Here is a 22,798-nt window from a genome sequence, read left to right as displayed (position 1 = left end):
AATTGGCATGCTAACTGTATGAATGTCCACCAGAACTGTTGCCAAAGAATTTAATGTTAATTTCTCTCAAATAAGCTGCCTCCAACGTTGTTTTAGAGAATCTGGCAGTACGTCCAACCGGCCTGACAACCGCAGACTACATGTAACCACGCCAGCCCAGGACCTCCACATCCAGCTTCTTCACCTGCAGGATCATCGGAGACCAGCCACCCAGCCAGCTAATGAAGCGGAGGAGTATTTCTGTATGTAATGAAGCCCTTACAGGGAAAAACCCATTCTGATTGGCTGAGCCCCTGCCAACCCATGGCTGTACCCCTGCCCAGTCAATTGAAATCCATAGATTAGGGCCTAATAAATGTATTTCAATTGACTGATTTCCTTATATGAACTGTAACTCAATAAAATTGTTGCGTTTATATTTTTTTTCAGTATGTATACACTAGCAACACAATGTTATGTCCTGGGCTCCCTGGGTGAAACCTAGCTCTCAATCAAAGGTTGTCATGATATTCTGTTAAATAGACAGACATGTGACTGAGTGAAAGGGTAAAAGAGGATGGCCTAGATTCAGGGCAGACTGTCCACTAAAAATAGGATATTTATTGTCCTATTGGGGTTAGAAAAAGTACCTCTGTTCATTAATAAAGGGACCAGTGAAAGAAAAATGGCAAAGCAGAGAGAATGTTGTGTGGGACGTGTTTGTCTGGTATACTGAGATGCGGTATGCAAAAAAACGCTTTGGCTATTCAAGGCGAGGCCACGGAACAAAATGGAGGAAGTATGTATCGCTGTGCTTGTTTCAGTAGTATGGTTGCTTAAAACACTTCCTGTTTCATATATTTAGGACACTAACTAGTACTGTATTTAGTCATCTACATTCAAAGTACATTTTAGTAGTATTGTTATTAAAATGTGTCTGATAAATACAGAGGGGCTGGTGAAAGGTGCACAACAGAGCCCACAAACACACATCAGTAGATGGGGGGGAAGGGGTCATGCACAAAATGTTATTCACACTATGGTGCTTCACTATCAGAACACCAGAGTGCTGATAAAACTTGCCCCGTCTGCGATTAGAAGAACAAGCTAAACAAAGCACCAGTCCCTGGATCAAAGTTTTACCAAACCAAAGATAATGTAGCAATTTGACAAACGCTAACCCTGCCTAGAGCATGACAACCATTTCATCTTGGCAAGAGAACTTTTCCACATGCCCTTTAATGCAGGCCTCTGGTAGACGCAAATATTTTAAATAAGTTTCCTTGACTGAATTGACTTACCTGGCTGAAAGTTGGCTTATTATGTAATCTGGAGCACCGGTCACCATGTCGGCAGGCACCAATTTTAAAGTAGAAAGAACAGTTCACCCTGGGGAGAAAAAAAATAGCCTAAGTAATCAGTGCTGAAATGCATAACTATCTACAGAAATGCACATTCACATGCAAATGAAGAGAAATATTAAACTTTCTATCATGTGATAAAGGTAGGAAAACAGCAGCCTATTGAGAGTACAGTAGAGCAGATTGTCTAGCTAGAACTCATATTAACCCATTCAAATAGACGGTAAATGTTATTAAACATTATACTGTCTATTCATGAAGCTGGCTGCCACCTGAGGGGATTTGCCGACGCTGCCCAAATGCTGTCTAAACAAATACACCTAGCGCGCGATACAGTTCTGTAAACATTTTGACTTTCATATAAGACAATTGTTCAAATACAAAAAGATAAACTTAATGTACGCAGTTTAGGAAAGTTGCCCCTGGCTGAATTTTGAGACATAAATTGTGGAACGGGCCAATTGAAATGCAAGTGGAAGGTCAGAGGCGGAGTATGAAAACAGCAGGGTGCAACAAGTTCAAGTTGTCACATCCACAAGTGCAGTGTAATACATCTAATCAATAATCATTTTAGCAGCAGCGTAGGTGTGAGGGGGAGCAGTAGATGTTAGCCACTTAACAGTCTTATGGCTAGGGGATAGAAGCAGTTTAGGAGTCTGTTGGTGTGAGTCTTGATGCACCGGTACCATCTGCCAGACAGGAGTATGTAGAACAGTGCATGTCTCAGGTGGCTGGAGTCTACATTTACATTTAAGTCATTTAGCAGACGCTCTTATCCAGAGCGACTTACAAATTGGTGCGTTCACCTTAAGACATCCAGTGGAACAGCCACTTTACAATAGTGCATCTAAATCTTTTAAGGGGGTGAGAAGGATTACTTTATCCTATCCTAGGTATTCCTGAAAGAGGTGGGGTTTCAGGTGTCTCCGGAAGGTGGTGATTGACTCCGCTGTCCTGGCGTCGTGAGGGAGTTTGTTCCACCATTGGGGGGCCAGAGCAGCGAACAGTTTTGACTGGGCTGCGCGGGAACTGTACTTCCTCAGTGGTAGGGAGGCGAGCAGGCCAGAGGTGGATGAACGCAGTGCCCTTGTTTGGGTGTAGGGCCTGATCAGAGCCTGGAGGTACTGAGGTGCCGTTCCCCTCACAGCTCCGTAGGCAAGCACCATGGTCTTGTAGCGGATGCGAGCTTCCACTGGAAGCCAGTGGAGAGAGCGGAGGAGCGGGGTGACGTGAGAGAACTTGGGAAGGTTGAACACCAGACGGGCTGCGGCGTTCTGGATGAGTTGTAGGGGTTTAATGGCACAGGCAGGGAGCCCAGCCAACAGCGAGTTGCAGTAATCCAGACGGGAGATGACAAGTGCCTGGATTAGGACCTGCGCTGCTTCCTGTGTGAGGCAGGGTCGTACTCTGCGGATGTTGTAGAGCATGAACCTACAGGAACGGGCCACCGCCTTGATGTTAGTTGAGAACGACAGGGTGTTGTCCAGGATCACGCCAAGGTTCTTAGCGCTCTGGGAGATGGTTGGGAGCTCACCCCCAATGAAGCGCAGTTGGCTACCAGATGGTGATACAACCAAATCAAATCTAATTTTATTTGTCACATGCGCGAAATACAACAACGCTTACTTACGAGCCCTTAACCAACAATGCTAAATAAACAAATGGAAAAATAGTACATTGAGCCTCTGGAATAGAGTCAGTGCAAAAAAATTATAATCAGGTAGCCATTTGATTAACTGTTCAGCAGTCTAATGGTTTGGGGGTAGAAACTGTTAAGGAGCCTTCTGGTCCCAGACTTGGCACTCCAGTACCGCTTGCTGTGCAGTAGCACAGAGAACAGGGTCTTCCTCTGACACCGCCTGGTATAGAGGTCCTGGGTGGCAGGAAGCTCAAACCCAGTGAAATACTGGGCCATATGCACAACCCTCTGTAGCGACTTGTGGTTGGATTCAGAGGAGTTGCCATACAAAATGGCGCTGCAACCAATCAGGATGCTCTTCGATGGAGCAGCTGTAAAAGTTACTAAGGATGTGAGGGGCCAGGCCAAATAATTTCCGCCTTCTCCACGACGACCATGATAAGTCCCCAGTGATGTGGACACCGAGGAACTTAACCCGTTGGGGGTGTTTTTCCTGAAACCCATGGTCAAATCATAAACTGTGCACTGGAAGTGTATATTTTGTATTTGAAAGATAAGTTATTTGAATGTCCGTTATTCCAGGAAGTACAATATTTGTTAAGTGATGCATTTGGCAATGTTCAAATAATTTGCACAAAATGTATAAACAATAGCATTCACTGTCAAAGTTGATACATGTAGGCCCTTCATATATAGGCTATGCAAAGCACTTCGTTCAATTTATTGAATCAGTTATTGTGTTCTTGCTCAAACCGCAAGTAACAGCTGTCAAACTCAGACATTTCTACCACAACACAGAGATGTCGATTCACACGGGACTATTATCATCAAATTTTGGAGTTTGACAAAAAAAAAAAAAAACTTTAAAAAAAACGCTGTTATTCTGGTTAGTCAATGTCCAGATTTCAGTTTCCATTTAAGCCGTCTAAACAGTAGGCAACAGTTCCTTTGACACGCCATAGGTCTGTTTGAAGTCCAGTCCTGTGACTGTCACATTTGTATAGAGCCTCACAATCAATCACCACAAATAACAGGAATTATCATGTTATAGGATTATCACCCTCTTTTTTCCTCTTCACTAAAACTTTTCAAATTCTGTCCCTCCCTTCTCTTTATTTTCAACTGTCCTTTTGCAGCTTTTGTCTTATTGAATTAAACTTCGACAATGTACTCTTGCCTCCATGGATTGACGTTACTGCTTTTGGGAACAGGCAGAAAATTATTTGGCGATTGGATGGGTAGATTATTTGGCGCACGTACCGTTTATAACCCTAAAGTTTAGGTTTATGCAGTAATACCAGATATCCTAATATAAGTTAAAGAAAAACCTCAATGTTACCTATATAAATTGCACACTAATTAAACATTTATGGATGTTAAGGTATTTTTTCTCTTTATTCAACACGCCCGTCATCCACTGGCCCTTCAACCACACAATATTTAATGACCCTAAACCTGTCTGCCCCACGGATATAACCGCGGGTTGAGTGAACCGGTGCATCAGTACTACTGTAGTTATATTGTCTGTCTCACAATTTCTTCAACCTTGGACACACCACATATTATACAGGGCAAATGCTATGCGCATCTGGATGATCTTGGGAGCCGGCTTAGTTGACATTATAGCTAACGTTACTGGATGTATAGCAACAGATGACAAATCTTGGTATAGCTAGCTAATTTAACCATTTGGGACACATGGCAGACTGAGTTGCCAGCAGTGTTTCCCTAACTACAAATCATTAGTGTCACACAAAATAATGTCTAGATTTTGACAAACAGGGTACTAAGCAATGTAATGTACATTTTACAGGTGAGACTTGCAAACTGCTCAGCACACACAAAGATCCCTTATATGTGCACACATGTTCAACAACATGCTAAAGTTTTCCAAATGACTATATCCATCATTCGAAGACGTCTAAATTTCACTGCTAATTGTGAATGATATAACATAGTAAGGCAAGTGTGGAAGTTCTCTTCATAGGTCTGTAATATGATTGTCGGACCAAATAAGCAAGGATATATATATAGTTAAAAACATTTACTCACTTATCTTTCTCTGTACCGAAAATGGACGCCAGGTACTCCGCCATTTTCGATCCTATCGGCTACACTTTTGACGTCAGAAATGATACCCTTCCAGGAACTGAGCACTGATTTTTTTTTTTTCATTTAACCTTTATTTAACTAGGCAAGTCAGTTAAGAACAAATTATTATTTACAATGATGGCCTACGCCGGCCAAACCCGGACGACGCTGGGCGGATTGTGCGTTGGCCTATGGGATTCCCCATCATGGCCGGATGTGATCCTGCCTGGATTCGAACCAGGTACTGCAGTGATGCCTCTTGCGTTGAGATGCAGTGCCACTCAGGAGCCCCCTTAACCAAACACTGGCCATCAATCGATCATGCATATTTTTGATGAACTTGAATTAAGTTTCAAAAGCTTTTACATACCTAGCCTAGACCATTGTACAGCAGTTGGTGGTCATTATGAAATGTTGTTGGTTGTGTGCTTAGGGTGGTTGTCCTGTTGGAAGGTGAACCTTCGGCCCAGTCTGAGGTCCTGAGTGCTCATGGCTTGGGGGTGGACGCTGTTAAGAAGCCTTTGAAACTAAGACTTGGCGCTCCGGTACCGCTTGCTGTGCAGTAGCAGAGAGAACAGTCTATGACTAAGGTGGCTGGAGTCTTTTACAAATTTTAGGGCATTTCTTTTACAAATGTTAGGGCATTCCTCTAACACCACCTGGTACAGAGGTCCTGGATGGCAGGAAGCTTGACCCCAGTGATGTAATGGGCTGTACACACTACCCTCGGTATTTTTTTATTTCAACTTTATTTAACCAGGTAGGCTAGTTGAGAACAAGTTCTCATTTACAACTGCGACTTTGCCAAGATAAAGCAAAGCAGTGCGACACAAACAACAACACAGAGTTACACATGGAATAAACAAACATAGGGGGAAGAAGTCTATATACAGTGTGTGCAAATGAGGTAAGATACAGGAGGTAAGGCAATAAATAGGCCATAGTGGTGAAACCATTACAATTTAGCAATTAAACACTGGAGTGATAGATGTGCAAAGATGAATGTGCAAATAGAGATACTGGGGTGCAAAGGAACAAAAAAAATAATAACAGTATGTGGATGAGGTAGTTGGATGGGTTATTTACAGATGGGTTATGTACAGGTGCAGTGATCTGTGAGCTGCTCTGACAGCTGGTGCTTAAAGTTAGTGAGGGAGATATGAGTCTCCAGCTTCAGTGATTTTTGCAGTTCGTTACAGTCATTGGCAGCAGATAATTGTAAGGAAAGGCGTCCAAAAAAGGAATTGGCTTTGGGGATGACCAGTGAAATATACCTTCTGCAGCGTGTGCTACAGGTGGGCGCTGCTATGTTGACCAGTGAGATGAGATAAGGTGGAGCTTTACCTAGCAAAGACTTATAGATATCATGGAGCCAGTGGGTTTGGCGACGAATATGAAGCGTGGGCCAGCCAAAGAGAGCATACAGTTTGCAGTGGTGGGTAGTATATGGGGCTTTGGTAACAAAACGGATGGCACTGTGATAGACTGCATCCAATTTGCTGAGTGGATTGTTGGAGGCTATTTTGTAAATTACATCGCCGAAGTCGAGGATCGGTAGGATCGTCAGTTTTACGAGGGTATGTTTGGCAGCCTGAGTGAAGGATGCTTTGTTGCGAAATAGGAAGCCGATTATAGATTTAATTTTGGATTGGAGATGCTTAATGTGATTCTGGAAGGAGAGTTTACAGTCTAACCAGACACCTAGGTAGTTGTAGATGTCCACATATTCTAAGTCAGAACCGTCCAGAGTAGTGATGCTGGATGGGCGGGCAGGTGCAGGCAGCGATCGGTTGAAGAGCAAGCATTTAGTTTTACTAGCATTTAAGAGCAATTGGAGGCCACGGAAGGAAAGTTGTATGGCATTGAAGCTCGTCTGGAGGTTAGTTAACACAGTGTCCAAAGAAGGGCCAGAAGTATACAGAATGATATTGTCTGCGTAGAGGTGGATCAGAGAATCACCAGCAGCAAGAGCAACATCATTGATGTATACAGAGAAAAGAGTCTGCCTGGGAATTGAACCCTGTGGCACCCCCATAGAGACTGCCAGAGGTCCGGACAACAGGCCCTCTGATTTGACACACTGAACTCTGTCTGAGAAGTAGTTGGTGAACCAGGCGAGGCAGTCATTTGAGAAACCAAGGCTACTGAGTTTGCCGATAAGAATATGTTGATTGACAGAGTCGAAAGCCTTGGCCAGGTCGATGAAGACGGCTGCACAGTACTGTCTTTTATCGATGGCGGTTATGATATCGTTAAGTACCTTGATTATGGCTGAGGTGCACCTGTGACCGGATCGGAAACCGGATTGCACAGCGGAGAAAGTACGGTGGGATTCGAGATGGTCAGTGATCTGTTTGTTCACTTGGCTTTCGAAGACCTTAGATAGGCAGGACAGGATGGATATAGGTCTGTAACAGTTTGGGTCCAGGGTGTCTCCCCCTTTGAAGAGGGGGATGACCGCAGCAGCTTTCCAATCCTTGGGGATCTCAGATGATACGAAGGAGAGGTTGAACAGGCTGGTAATTGGGGTTGCGACAATGGCGGCGGACAGTTTCAGAAATAGAGGGTCCAGATTGTCAAGCCCAGCTGATTTGTATGGGTCCAGGTTTTGCAGCTCTTTCAGAACATCTGCTATCTGGATTTGGGTAAAGGAGAAGCTGGGGATGCTTGAGCGAGTAGCTGTGGGGGGGGTCGGAGCTGTTGGCCGAGGTTGGAGTAGCCAGGAGGAAGGCATGGCCAGCCGTTGAGAAATGCTTGTTGAAGTTTTCGATTATCATGGATTTATCGGTGGTGACCATGTTACCTAGCCTCAGTGCAGTGGGCAGCTGGGAGGAGGTGCTCTTGTTCTCCATGGACTTTACAGTGTCCCATAACTTTTTGGAGTTGGAGCTACAGGATGCAAATTTCTGCTTGATAAAGCTGGCCTTTGCTTTCCTGACTGACTGCGTGTATTGGTTCCTGACTTCCCTGAACAGTTGCATATCGCGGGGACATTCGATGCTATTGCAGTCCGCCACAGGATGTTTTTGTGCTGGTCGAGGGCAGTCAGGTCTGGAGTGAACCAAGGGCTATGTCTGTTCTTAGTTCTGCATTTTTTGAACGGAGCATGCTTATCTAAGATGGTGAGGAAGTTACTTTTAAGCATATCCCAGTTTAGGTCACCTAACAGAACAAACTCTGAAGCTAGATGGGGGGCGATCAATTCACAGATGGTGTCCAGGGCACAGCTGGGAGCTGAAGGGGGTCGGTAGAAGGCGGCAACAGACAGAGACTTATTTCTGGAGAGATTAATTTTTCAAATTAGAAGTTCGAACTGTTTGGGCATAGACCTGGAAAGTATGACAGAACTTTGCAGGCTATCTCTGCAGTAGATTGCAACTACTCCCCCTTTGGCAGTTCTATCTTGACGGAAAATGTTATAGTTGGGTATGGAAATCTCAGAATTTTTGGTGGCCTTCCTAAGCCAGGATTCAGACACGGCAAGGACATCAGGGTTGGCAGAGTGTGCTAAAGCAGTGAGTAAAACAAACTTAGGGAGGAGAAGTCAACAAATGAGGGTGCCTGGGGACATGCAGGGCCTGGGTTTACCTCCACATCACCCGAGGAGGAGTAGGATGAGGGTGCGGCTAAAGGCTATCAAAACTGGTTGCCTAGAGCATTGGGGACAAGGAATAAAAGGAGCAGATTTATGGCCGTGGTAGAATATATTCAGGGCATAATGTGCAGACAGAGGTATGGTGGGGTGCGGGTACAGCGGAGGTAAGCCCAGGCACTGGGTGATGATAAGAGAGGTTGTATCTCTGGACATGCTGCTTATAATGGGTGAGGTCACCGCATGGGACAAAGGAGGTATCAGAGGTATGAGGAGTGGAACTAGGGGCTCCATTTTTAAACTAAAACAATGATAACTAACCTGAACAACAGTATACAAGGCATATTGATATTTGAGAGAGACATACAGCAAGGCATAAAGTAATCGCAGGTGTTGATTGGGAGAGCTAGCTAAAACAATAGGTGAGACAACAACAGCTAGTCAGCTAACACAACAACAGCAGGTAAAATGGCGATGACTAGGCAGAGAGGGTCGGATTAACTACACGCAGAGCCTGAGTTCACGGCTGGGGCCGACAAATAAAACATAAATAAACAGAATGGAGTACCGCGATTAATGGACAGTCCAGCAGGCATCAGCTATGTTGCCAAGTGATCATAGTGTCCAGGGGGCAGCAGTAGATGGAACAGGGAAACCGCCACTACGCTAGCACGCGGGCGACACGGCCATTAAAGTTAGTAGCCCGGGGGTGGTAGGGGGGTCTGCTCAGACGGAGGCCGGTTGAAGGCACAGCGGATGGAGTATTCGTCGGCAGACCAGACGTGGTGGTGCGGCGGGGCGCCATGTCGACAGAGAATCCAAGCCAGATGGCGAAAGAGGTATTGTAGAATTTTGTTTGCTAGCCGGGAGATGTGCCTGGCTCATGGCTAACTGGTGCTAGCTTCGTGGCAGTGGCGTTAGCCACTATAGCCAATCGGTAGCAGCGGTGATCCGGTGACAAGGTCCAGAGTTTACAGCAAAGATCCGGTGGAGTATTGGGCTCCACCTTGGCTTTCGAAGACCTTAGAAAGGCAGGGTAGGATAGATATAGGTCTGAGGCAGTTTGGGTCTAGAGTGTCTCCCCCTTTGAAGAGGGGGATGACCGCGGCAGCTTTCCCACATTTGGGGATGTCAGACAATACGAAAGAGAGGTTGAACAGGCTAGTAATAGTGGTTGCAACAATGTAGTGCCTTGAGTAGTTGCAGTGATGCTCTCAATGGTGCAGCTGTAGAAATTTTTGAAGATCTGAGGACCCATGCCAAAACTTTTCAGTCTCCTGAGGGGAATAGGCTTTGTTGTTGTGCCCTCTTTACGACTGTCTTGGTGTGTTTGGACCATGATAGTTTGTTAGTGATGTGGACACCAAGGAACTTGAAGCTCTCAACCTGCTCCACTACAGCCCCATTGATGAGAATGGGGGTGTGCTCGGTCCTCCTTTTCCTGTAGTCCACAATCATCTCCTTTGTCTTGATCACATTGAAAGATTGTTGTCCAAGCACCACACGGCCAGGTCTCTGACCTCCTTCCTATAGGCTGTCTCATCATTGTCGGTGATCAGGCCTACCACTGTTGTGCCATCGGAAAACTTAATGATGGTGTTGGCGTCGTGCCTGGCCATGCAGTCATGAGTGAACAGGTAGTACAGGAGGGGACTGAGCATGCACCCCTGAGGGGATGTGTTTTTACCTAACCGTACCACCTGGGGGCGGCCAGTCAGGATAGAGTTGCAGAGGGAGGTGTTTAGTCCCAGGGTCCTTAGCTTATTGATGAGCTTTGAGGGCACTATGGTGTTGAATGCTGAGCTGTAGTCAATGAATAGCATTCTCATATAGGTGTTCCTTTTGTCCAGGTGGGAATGGGCAGTTTGGAGTGCAATAGAGATTTCATCATTTGTGGATCTGTTGGGGAGGTATGAAAATTGGAGTGGGTCTAGGGTTTAAGGAATAATGGTGTTATATGACCCATGACCAGCCTTTCAAAGCTACGGGTCGGTAGTCATTTAGGCAGGTTACCTTAGTGTTATTGGGCACAGGAACTATGGTGGTCTGCTTGAAACATGTTGGTATTACAGACTCAGTCAGGGACAGGTTGAAAATGTCAGTGACGACACTTGCCAGTTTGTCCACGCATGCTCGGAGTACACGTCCTGGTAATCCGTCTGGCCCTGCGACCTTGTGAATGTTGACCTGTTTAAAGGTCTTACTCACATCGGCTACGGAGAGCTTGATCACACTGTCGTCTGGAACAGCTGATGGTCTCATGCATGTTTCAGTGTTGCTTGCCTCGAAACAAGCATAGAAGTAATTTAACTTGTCTGATAGGCTTGCGTCACTGGGCAGCTCGCAGCTGTGCTTCCCTTTGTAGTCTGTAATATTTTGCAAGCCCTGCCACATCCGACGAGTGTTGGAGCTGGTGTAGTATGATTCAATCTTCGTCCTGTATTGACGCTTTGCCTGTTTGATGGTTCGTCTGAGGGCATAGCGCGATTTCTTATAAGCTTCCGGGTTAGAGTCCCGCTCCTTGAAAGCGGCAACTCTACCCTTTAGCTCAGTGACGGCAGGGTAGCCTAGTGGTTAGAGTGTTGGACTAGTAACCGAAAGGTTGCAAGTTCAAATCCCCAAGCTGACAAGGTACAAATCTGTCATTCTGCCACAGAACAGGCAGTTAACCCACTGTTCCTAGGCTGTCATTGAAAATAAGAATTTGTTCTTAACTGACTTGCCTAGTTAAATAAAGGTAAAAATAAAGTTGGGGTATGTATGTACGGTCACAAGACGTCAGCTTTTCTTGTCTGTTATAAATGGCATGGCAATAGCAGCAAACTGGTCTCACTTTGTACAACAGTGTGTACCTGCCTGATTAATTGTGGTTTTGTGTTTCAGTGCAAGTGTGTGTTGGTGTCCTCCTCACCGTAGGGTATCCCCAGGCGGACCTGTTCCTTGCGGTAGCCCTCCAGGGCTAGTGACTGATGTGGTGTACTCCTCAGTGCCAGGAAGAATCCCGGAACATATTGTGCTAGCCAAAACAGCTTAGCATCTGCTTCTTCTGACCTGATGCTTCCTGCTTTAGTTTTTGCTTGTAAGCAGGAATCAGGAGGATAGAATTATGCTTAGATTTGCCAAATGGAGGGCGAGGGAGAGCTTTGCACGCGTCTGTGTGTGGATTAAAGGTGGTCTATTTTTTTCCCTCTGGTTGCAGAGGGAAAGTCCCCGGCTACTAGGAGTTCCGCCTCTGGATGAGCATTTTCCTGTTTACTTATGGCTGTAATACAGCTAATTGACTGCGGTCTTAGTGTCAGCATCGGTTTGTGGTAGTAAATAGTGTGGTCTACAGCACCCACAGCATGATGCTGCCACCAGCATGCATCACCGTAGGGATGGTGCCAGGTTTCCTCCAGATGTGACGCGTGGCATTCAGGCCAAAGAGTTCAATCTTGGTTTCATCAGACCAGAGAATCTTGTTTCTCATGGTCTGGGAGTCTTTAGGTGCCTTTTGGCAAACTCCAAGCGGGCTGTCATGTGCCTTTTACAGGGGAGTGGCTTCCGTCTGCCCACTCTACCATAAAGGCCTGATTGTTGGTGCTGCAGAGATGGTTGTCCTTCTGGAAAGTTCTCCCATCTCCACAGAGGAACTCTGGAGCTCTGTCAGAGTGACCATCGGGTTCTTGATCACCTCCCTGACCAAGGCCCTTCCCCCCCGATTGTTCAGTTTGACCGGTCGACCAGCTATTTATTATTAACGGGAACTGCAGCATAATGATACTATTAATATAATACTAGATAATACTTGCAAATTAATTACACATATTTCTGTAATAAGAACGAACTACACGTTTATTTATTGTGTTTTTGTTCTACCCCGTGTTATTTTTAGTACTACATTGATGTTGGGTTTGGAGCTTGCAAGAAAGGCATTTCACCCTACTTGTGAACGTGACATTAACACTTGTTTGTTTACCTACCCTTAAAGATAGGGTTCATTTTTATAGCTTTGAGTATAAAATCATTCAGGACATAGGATGGACCAAATAAATACATAGTTAAACTTAGAATGTAATAGGATCGTTGTGGGGAGGGACATTGTGAAATAAGGAGTACCGATGGCTCAATTATTACCACATAAGTTCATGCATACAGTGAGTGTTCTTATCTACAACAAAAAGTAGGTTACAAGTCAAATCAAATTGATCACATGCACCGAATACAACAGGTGTAGACCTTAACGTGAAATGCTTACTTACGAGCCCTTAACCAACAATGCAGTTCAATAAATAGTTAAGAAAATATTTACTAAATAACCTAAAGTAAAAAATAAAATAACGAGGATATATACAGGGGGTACCAGTACCGATTCAATGTGTGTGGGGGGGTACAGGTTAGTCGAGGTAAAGTGTACATGTAGGTAGGGGTAAAGTGACTATGCATAGATCATAAACAGAGTAGCAGCAGTGTAAAACCAAAGAGGTGGGGGGGGTCAATGTAACTAGTCCAGGTGGCTATTTGAATAATTGTTCAGCAGTCGTATGGCTTGAGGATAGAAGCTGATAATTATAGTAAATAATTATGCGTGCTATCAAACATCACATAACACACACACAAATATCATGATGATTTCTTTGATACAAGAGTTAACTCGTATATGTCTAAAAAAGCAAGCTAGTCCCCGCCCCCTGTCTTGTTGTCCAAAAACTTGCATGAAATCGATTTGAGTGGAAAGGCTAGCTTGCTATTCTACATTGACTCATATATCAAGTCCACAATCTTGGGAGTGTACATTTTAAGAGGTATGTGTACGACCATAAACTATTTTTGATGTATATATGAAATCCATTACATTGTCAATCTAAACGGAATTGTATATTCTTTCACTAGGTAATCGGTCTTCCCGCTTTTTGTATCAAACTGTTAGCTAGCTGAACGCTACCTACAAAGCTAGCGTGTTGATCCGCTATACCACATGCATTAGCCTAAAAACACTAACATCAAGTCTAAATAATGTACTGGATGGAGTGGTTTTCAGATTACTTCCCAACTACAAAATCGCTTTCCAAATGACTTGTCTACGATTTGCCTTCAAAAGTGTCCATACAAAATCCAACTTTCGACACGTTAGCTAACTAAGCAGTGGTAGCTGCTAGCTAATATTGCTAACGCAAACGACAGCTTGTTCATTCTATTCCAGTTGTTCGCCCTGGTGATACGTTATACTTTTAGCCATATGTAAATACGTTTTCCCAATGTTATAAATATTACGTTATTTTTCATTTTAATCGAGCAAATTACTCCGGCATTTCCCCCTGACCGCTCTCGAAGTCTGTAGACAACACTAAACTTAGCCAGGATTTCCGGCTCCTTTGCGATTGCCCCTCTGCTGTTTTGTTTCCGTTTCTTCCATTTCCGTTTTAAAGTTTTCCAGATTCTAAGTTTCAGAGTATATTTAAATCGACATTTAAATCAGTTATTCATTGAACTGTGTTTCTTACAGTCAGTATAAATTGTGTATTTCATGAGACCGACCCCCGTTTTGCGCGTGTCTCGCCCCTCACATAACATCGCTGAAAAATATGCTGGATAGCTAGCATTGTATTGCTACAGTATTGTACAGCTATGCTACACGTATAATTAACATTATTACCGATATATCTTAGAAGTGTTTGCTTTCAGAGGAGTTCAAATTTATCAAGTTAATGTAATGATTTAACAACTAATGGCCTACAGTAAGGCCTATGCTTTGGAGAGGCCTCGCCCTCGCGTTAGTACTTTAGCTCGCACATAACTCTCTGCCGCCCAATGAGAAACCGAGGCTCCCTCAACTGGGTGATTCTCATGAATCCAGTTTTAAAATGTCTAGCAAATTGAGTTACAAAACCATGATTCATCTTCAAAAATCATGTTTCATTTTGAGGACCAGATGTTTAGATTTTGGAAAGTGTCTTCTATTAAATGAATGTTACATTTTACCTGAAATGTGTAAATTTCCACCCCAAATTCTCATTGCTGAAATGCATCTGGATTCAATTCTTTAGAAAAAAAACTAATTTATTTTAATAAACCCCCAAATATATTGCAGTAGTTTGTCCATAAATCATAAAAATGTTACACTAGTTGAAGTTTACATGAAACTATAATATTTATTACATGCAAACAGTATTTGTCGACATTACATAACACTTTTTAAAGTAAAGCTTTATTCACCCATGATGCATCATCTAGAGGAGTAGTCCTTATATGAGCACACGTTTTAAGTGTATATATATATATATACACTTGTCTTCAGAATGAGGTTCTTATTCTCATCCCACTTGGCCTTCTCATTACCGAAAGCGCTAAAATGTCCAGTATTATGCTTTACTCAGGCCTCATTGAGCAATGTTGAAAAATATTTGAATATTGATTTGTTTTTGTTAACTTTTTTGGACTTAGACATTTTTTACGGTAATGATCATTTAGCGATTTTATTTTTTTGTAAAATGCATAATATCTGACCAAAAATATAATACTTCTGAAATAGATAAATACGGATCCTAATCTCAGTGTTTCAAGAGGAAATTACACCTGAGATTTTATTTTTTTTCGAGACTATGACCCAACTTCATTCACATCAAGACCCACTAGCTAAATATTAACCTTTTAGATTTGATTTTAAACAACTTTTTACTTGATATAATGCCACTGTTCAAAGAATGTGTTCATGATCATTTACTAAAGTCTCAATGATGGTGCCAATTTGAACCGTTTGTAGCGATGTGTTTGTTCCATCACATCTGAAAACATTTGATGTCACCTTAATGTTGATTGATACCCCCCTGTCTGTCTGTCTTTTCCTCAGAATAGGTTGATTCTTGGGGTACAGCAATGTCTAAAAGTGAGACAGAGGAGATGATAGAGATTGAGATCGACGGACAGGAGAAACAGGAGTGCCTGGAGGAGGGGTGAGTGATATATATTTTACAATATGACCAGGCACCCATAAGCACATCAATTCAAACCCTGCTCCCTCCCTACTTCTGATGATTTAACATGACCATTTGTGTGTTTTTGTTTGTGTGGTCGTGCCATTTTCAGGGTTGAGGAGCAGACCATTACATCAGCCGATCTGATCCAACAGGACATCGACATCAATGAGCCAATCGGTAACCTGAAGAAGCTCCTAGAGCCCCGTATCCAGATGTCATTGGATGGATATGAAATCTGTCTACAGGACATCCAGGTACTGATGGAGGCCTGCATTTATGGGGTTCAAATACCTGATCAGACCTGAAGCTGATGGAGGCCTGTATTTATGGGGTTCAAATACCTGATCAGACCTGATACTGATGGAGGCCTGTATTTATGGAGTTCAAATACCTGATCAGACCTGATACTGATGGAGGCCTGTATTTATGGAGTTCAAATACCTGATCAGACCTGATACTGATGGAGGCCTGTATTTATGGGGTTAAAATACCTCCTCTCTCTCTCTCTCTCTCTCTCTCGCCTGTCCTCTGCCCTCTCCCTCACCCGTCCTCCGCTCTGTCCCTCGCCTGTCCTCCCCTGTTGCCCTCTCCTTTCTCTTTCTTTCTGTCTCTCCAGCTGCATCCAGACCACAGCCTCTTTGATCAAGGAGTGAAGACAGACGGCACAGTGCAACTCAGTCTACAGATCATCACAAAGCCAGGTACACAAACGACAGTCTCGGCACCAAAATCAAAACCCAGGCACCCAATATATAGATGCACACAAATGTGGAACCATACAAATGAGGCTGTTGATTCTAATCACACTCTAACCTCCCATCAAATCCCTCCATCCAGGCGAGGAGAAGCTGAACATCCTGGAGATCGTGAAGCCGGTGGAGACTGTGGAGGTGGTGATCGACCCGGATGCGGCAGGGGAGGAGGGCACCCTGATGGAGGAGGGCCAGCTGATTGCTGTGGAGCACTCCTCCCTGTCAGATGACACCTCGGAGCAGGTGACACGCTGGGCCGCCGCCCTGGAGGGCTACCGCAAGGAACAGGTCCGCCTGGGGATACCCTACGGTGAGGAGGACACCAACACACACTTGCACTGAAACACAAAACCACAATTAATCAGGCAGGTACACACTGTTGTACAAAGTGAGACCAGTTTGCTGCTATTGCCATGCCATTTATAACAGACAAGAAAAGCTGTAGTCAGCATTGTCAGTCTTGTAATGTGTCTGTCTCCTCTCAGACCCAGAACAGTGGACGGCGGACCAGGTGATCCACTGGGCCGTGTGGGTGATGAAGGAGTTCAGTATTGACGAGATGGAGGTGGGAGGGATTCACATCCCGGGTCATGATCTCTGCTCCTTCACCCAGGAAGAGTTCCTGCAGAGGGTCCCCAGTGGAGAGATCCTTTGGAGCCACTTAGAGCTGCTCCGCAAGTGTGAGTTTGTATTGTAGCTTCTGTATGTTGAGTCACTGTGTAAGGGATAAGGGCTAGCACCATTTCAGGACTAAGTAGAGTCATAATACAAACCTTGCAGCAGTTAGCCTCGAGGTTAGAGGGTTGGGCCAGTAACCGAAAGGTTGCTGTTCCGAAACCGGAGCCGACAAGGTCGCTGTGCCATTAACCAAGGCACCTAACCCTAATTTCTCCAGGGTCGCTGTACAATGACCCCACTCTCTGCGGTTGTCTCAGGGAGTTGGGATGTGCAAATAAAAATATTTACATTACACGCTTGTGTGTAATAGGACAAATGTAAACAAATTGTATTCTTATTATATTGGTTACATACAGTATGCCTGAAAATTAGAGGCTAGGGAGTATCCAACATGGCGCCGACAATGATTAACGAGTTGTGGTGTGATCATAACGACATACAGGAACTCAAGTCGTTCTGTTCACCTGACCTAGAATCCCTTACAATCAAATGCCGACCGCATTATCTACAAAGGGAATTTTCTTATCACCCCCAAGCAGACACCTCGACGGCCCTGAAAGAACTTCATTGGACTCTATGTAAACTGGAAACCACATATCATGAGGCTGCATTTATTGTAGCTGTGGATTTTAACAAAGCTAATCTGAAAACAAGGCTCCCTAAATTTTATCAGCATATCGAATGCGCAACCCGGGCTGGCAGCATTCTGGATCATTGTTACTCCGCGACGCATACAAAGCCCTCCCTTACCCTCCTTTCGGCAAATCTGACCACGACTCCATTTTGCTGCTCCCAGTCTATAGACACAAACTAAAACAGGAAACGCCCGTGCTCAGGTCTGTTCAACGCTGGTCCGACCAATCTGATTCCACGCTTCAAGATTGCTTCAATCACGTGGACTGGGATATGTTCTGGATCGCATCAGACAACAACATTGATGTATACGCTGATTCGGTGAGGAAGTTTATTAGCAAGTATATTGGTGATGTTGTACCCATGGTGACTATTAAAACCTTCCCCAACCAGAAACCGTGGATTGATGGCAGCATTCGCGCAAAACTGAAAGCGCGAACCACTGCTTTTAATCAGGGCAAGGTGACCGGAAACATGACCAAATACAAACAGTGTAGCTATTCCCTCCGCAAGGCAATCAAACAAGCTAAGCGTCAGTATAGAGACAAAGTATGTATGTGGCAGGGTCTACAGTCAATCACGGACATCGTCGCGGACACCGATGTCTTGCCCCAGATGACTTAGGGCACGACTGCGTGGCCTCGCATGCCTCCAACTCAATCATCAAGTTTGCAGACAACACTACAGTGTTAGGCATGATTTCCAACAACGACAAGACGGCCTACAGGGAGGAGGTGAGGGCCCTCGGAGTGTGGTGTCAGGAAAATAACATTCACACTCAACGTCAACAAAACAAAGGAGATGATAGTGGACATCAGGAAACAGCAGAAGGAGCACCCCCTATCCACATCGACGGGACAGTATTGGAGAAGGTGGAAAGTTTTAAGTTCCTCAGCGTACACATCACAGACAAACTAAAATGGTCCACCCACACAGACAGCGTGGTGAAGAAGGCGCAACAGTGCCTCTTGAGACTCAGGAGGCTGAAGAATTTGGCTTGTCACCGAAAACACTCACAATCTTTTACAGATGCACAAACGAGAGCATCCTGTCGTGCTGTATCACCGCCTGGTACGGCAACTGCTCCTCCCTCAAAGCAGGTGCATCAAAGCAGGGGCCGAGAGACTGAAGCTATTTTTCAATCTCAAGGCTATCAGACTGTTAAACAGCCATCACTAACATTGAGTGGCTGCTGCCAACATACTGACTCAAATCTCTAGCCACTTTAATAATAAAAAACTGGATGTAATAAATGTATCACCTGTCACTTTAAACAATGTCACTTTATATCATGTTTACATACCCTACATTACTCATCTCATATGTATATACTGTACTCTATACCATCTACTGCATCTTGACTATGCTGAACGGCTATCTCTCATCCATATATTTATATGTACATATTCTTAGTCATTCCTTTACACGTGTGTGTATTAGGTAGTTGTTGTGGAATTGTTAGATTACTTGTTAGATTTTACTACACTGTCGGAACTAGAAGCACAAGCTTTTCGCTACACTCGCATTAACATCTGCTAACCATGTGTATGTGACCAATAAAATGTGATTTGATTTGAAGGGGATAGGAGTTGTTCTGAGCCTGGACAAGCATGTTTATTGAAGTTGGTTTTAGCTCACATACTGTATCTGTCCATGTTCTTTACAGATGTGTTGGCCAGTCAGGACCAGGAGGCCACAGTCACCATTGACCAACGTAAGTTTATTTCCTGTCTCTCTCACCCATTGTCACCCTGCATTCATCAACCACACTATATTGTTCTCCTCTATGTGGGTGTTGTTGCCTATAGGCACAGATCTAGGATCAGCTTACTCTCACCCAAATCCTTACTTGTGCCAACATGGGTAGGAACACCAAACTGACCATAGATCAGGTGGTAACTTCATCCTGTATATTTCTGGCTGTTTGAACCTTCTGTCTCTGCCCCCAGAAGTCCAGATCATCCCAGCTGCCGTGCAGACCACACCCACCACTATCAAGGTACTGAAGCAGAACCGCGGCCCCAGAACACCCCGCATCTCAGGAGGAGAGGAGCGCAGCTCACCTGGCAACCGTACAGGTAGGCATTTGTGTGTCTTGGGTGTTGTGTATGTACAGTTGAAGTGGGAAGTTTACATACACCTTAGCCAAGTACATTTAAACTCAGTTTTGCACAGTTCCTGACATTTATCCTATTAAAAATTCCCTGTCTTAGGTCAGTTAGGATCTCTACTTTATTTTAAGAATGTGAAATGTCAGAATAATAGGACAGAGAATGATTTATTTCAGCTTTTATTTCTTTCATCACATTCCCAGTGGATCAGAAGTTTACATACACTCAATTAGTATTTGGTAGCATTGCCTTTAAATTGTTTAACTTGGGTCAAATGTTTTCGGGTAGCCTTCCACAAGCTTCCAAAAATAAGTTGGGTGAATGTTGGCCCATTCCTCCTAACAGAGCTGGTGTAACTGAAATCAGGTTTGTAGGCTTCCTTGCTCGCACATGCTTTTTCAGTTCTGCCCACAAATTTGCTATGGGATTGAGGTCAGGGCTTTGTGATGGCCACTCCAATACCTTGACTTTGTTGTCCTTAAGCCATTTTGCCACAACTTTGGAAATATGCTTGGGGTCATTGTCCATTTGGAAGACCCATTTGCGACCAAGCTTTAACTTCCTGACTGATGTCTTGAGATGTTGCTTCAATATACACACAATTTTCCTCCCTCATGATGCCATCTATTTTGTGAAGTGCACCAGTCCCTCCTGCAGCAAAGCACCCCCACAACAAGATGCTATCACCCCCGTGCTTCACGGTTCGGATAGTGTTCTTTGGCTTGCAAGACTCCCCCTTTTTCCTCCAAACATAATGATGGCCAAACAGTTCTATTTTTCTTTCATCAGACCAGAGGACATTTCTCCAAAAGGTATGATCTTTGTCCCCATGTGCAGTTGCAAACCGTAGTCTAGCTTTTTTATGGAGGTTTTGGAGCAGTGGCTTCTTCCTTGTTGAGTGGCCTTTCAGGTTATGACGATATAGGACTCGTTTTACTGTGGATATAGATACTTTTGTACCGGTTTCCTCCAGCATCTTCACAAGGTCCTTTGCTGTTGTTCTGGGATTGATTTGCACTTTTCGCACCAAAGTACGTTCATCTCTAGGAGACAGAATGCATCTCCATCCTGAGCGGTATGACGGCTGCGTGGTCCCATGGTGTTTGTACAGATGAATGTGGTACCTTCAGGTGTTTGGAAATTTCTCCCAAGGATGAACTAGACTTGTGGAGCTCTACATTATAATTTTCTTCTGAGGTTTTGGCTGATTTCTTTAGATTTTCCCACGATGTCAAGCAAACAGGCACTGATCTTGAAGGTAGGCCTTGAAATACATCCACAGGTACACCTCCAATTGACTCAAATTATGTCAATTAAGCCAATCATTTTCTGGAATTTTCCAAGCTGTTTAAAGGCACAGTCAACTTACTGCATGTTAACTTCTGACCCACTGGAATTGTGATACAGTGAATTATAAGTGAAATAATCTGTCTGTAAACAATTGTTGGAAAAATGACTTGTGTCATGCACAAGGTAGATGTCCTAACCGACTTGCCAAAACCAGTTTGTTAAGAACAAATTTGTGGAGTGGTTGAAAAATGAGTTTTAATGACTCCAACCTAAGTGTATGTAAACTTCCGACTTCAACTGTATGTGTACCTCGAGCAGTAGTCTTGGTATGCTTTTTTTTATGGATGCCTTAAATGTGCATATGCTCGTATCTGATGTGAACACACGCACACCTGTCCCTTTAGGTAACAATGGTCAGATCCAGCTGTGGCAGTTCCTGTTGGAGCTGTTGACGGATAAGGATGCTAGAGACTGTATCTCCTGGGTGGGAGAGGAGGGAGAGTTCAAACTCAACCAGCCTGAACTGGTGGCACAGAAATGGGGCCAACGCAAGAACAAGCCCACCATGAACTATGAGAAACTCAGCCGAGCGCTCAGGTATGTCAATCTGCCAGTTTCTCTCCCTTTTCCTCTAACATTTTCGTTGCACAATTTCAGGCACTCGTGACTTGTTCCCTTACCTTGAACTTTCAAGTCATGTCGTTTTAATTTCGGACAATTTTCTCAGGTATTACTACGACGGGGACATGATCAGCAAGGTGCAGGGCAAGCGCTTCGTCTACAAGTTTGTGTGCGACCTGAGGACTTTGATTGGCTACAGCGCTGCTGAGCTCAACAACCTGGTGACTGAGTGTGAGCAGAAGAAGCTGGCCCGCATTCAGCTGCACGGGATTGGCCAGCCCATCACCACGGTGACACTGGCCACCTCAGCACAGGACAGCTGAGGGGGAAGGGCATGGGGCTCCATGACTGCCCCAGGTAGAAGTTGCCCACTGGCACAAATCTAGGATCAGATTACTGTGACCAGGCCTAAGCGTTACATTAATAGGTGGAAATGATGAACAGACTTTAGATCCATGTCTATGGGCAACTTCGTCCTTTTCCTTTTGGTTTGATTGGGGAGGTTGTTTTCTTATTTTAACCAGGGAAGAGATGCTTGTTGGAGGGAGTGTGTGTGTATATGAGTGTCTGAGAGGTGGAGTGTGTTTGTGTATGCTGGAAAATCAAATGAGCTTTGCATTTTTTGTTCCTTTATCTGTAGCTTAGTATAGTTTCCATTGTATATACCGGTACTCCATGTTTTTGATAGCCACAAGGGCAGTGTATTTTCATATTTTCCATTTATAAAAGGACCAGTTTTGTATTTTATTTGAAGCTTTTTTCCTCCTAATGAGTTGGACCTTTATCGTCCACCAGGGGAAATAAAGTGGCAGATGTTTTCCTAAGGACTGAGTCTGTCCTTGATCCAACAGCTCCAATGCAGAGCCACAAAATTGCATGTAGGTGTATTCTATTATGCTCATTCAAGCGAGACCCCGATGTAGATCCTAAAAAAAACTGTTGGTGGGGGGACCCTACACATAGTCTGTCTATAGGCAGAACTGCTCCAGTACACGTAGTCTGGCTATAGGCAGAACTGCTCCAGTACACGTAGTCTGTCTATAGGCAGAACTGCTCCAGTACACGTAGTCTGTCTATAGGCAGAACTGCTCCAGT

General features: G+C 44.3%; 1 protein-coding gene across 3 annotated transcripts; it reads left to right on the top strand.

Moving 5' to 3' along the window:
* The first annotated feature begins 13,345 nt into the window (after positions 1 to 13,345).
* Positions 13,346 to 22,527, top strand: LOC115112834 (GA-binding protein alpha chain). 3 transcript variants are annotated; one of them, XM_029639850.2, is made up of 10 exons: positions 13,346 to 13,446; positions 15,492 to 15,594; positions 15,728 to 15,872; positions 16,235 to 16,319; positions 16,456 to 16,680; positions 16,856 to 17,050; positions 19,348 to 19,395; positions 19,634 to 19,759; positions 21,487 to 21,679; positions 21,810 to 22,527. In XM_029639850.2, exons 2-10 carry the CDS (start codon positions 15,518 to 15,520, stop codon positions 22,024 to 22,026), a joined length of 1,311 nt encoding a protein of 436 aa, XP_029495710.1. In that variant the 5' UTR covers positions 13,346 to 13,446; positions 15,492 to 15,517; the 3' UTR covers positions 22,027 to 22,527. The 3 variants fall into 3 exon arrangements, with proteins under 3 accessions (XP_029495710.1, XP_029495694.1, XP_029495702.1); XM_029639834.2 differs by having other exon boundaries at positions 13,347 to 13,446; positions 19,631 to 19,759; XM_029639842.2 differs by having other exon boundaries at positions 13,356 to 13,446; positions 15,497 to 15,594; positions 19,631 to 19,759.
* The last annotated feature ends 271 nt before the right edge of the window (positions 22,528 to 22,798 follow it).

The sequence above is a fragment of the Oncorhynchus nerka genome, linkage group LG3, assembly GCF_034236695.1.
Source record: "Oncorhynchus nerka isolate Pitt River linkage group LG3, Oner_Uvic_2.0, whole genome shotgun sequence".
In the NCBI taxonomy this organism is placed as follows: Eukaryota; Metazoa; Chordata; class Actinopteri; order Salmoniformes; family Salmonidae; genus Oncorhynchus; species Oncorhynchus nerka.
Note: the sequence above shows the minus strand (reverse complement) of the source record. Positions and strands in the feature narration are given on the sequence as shown.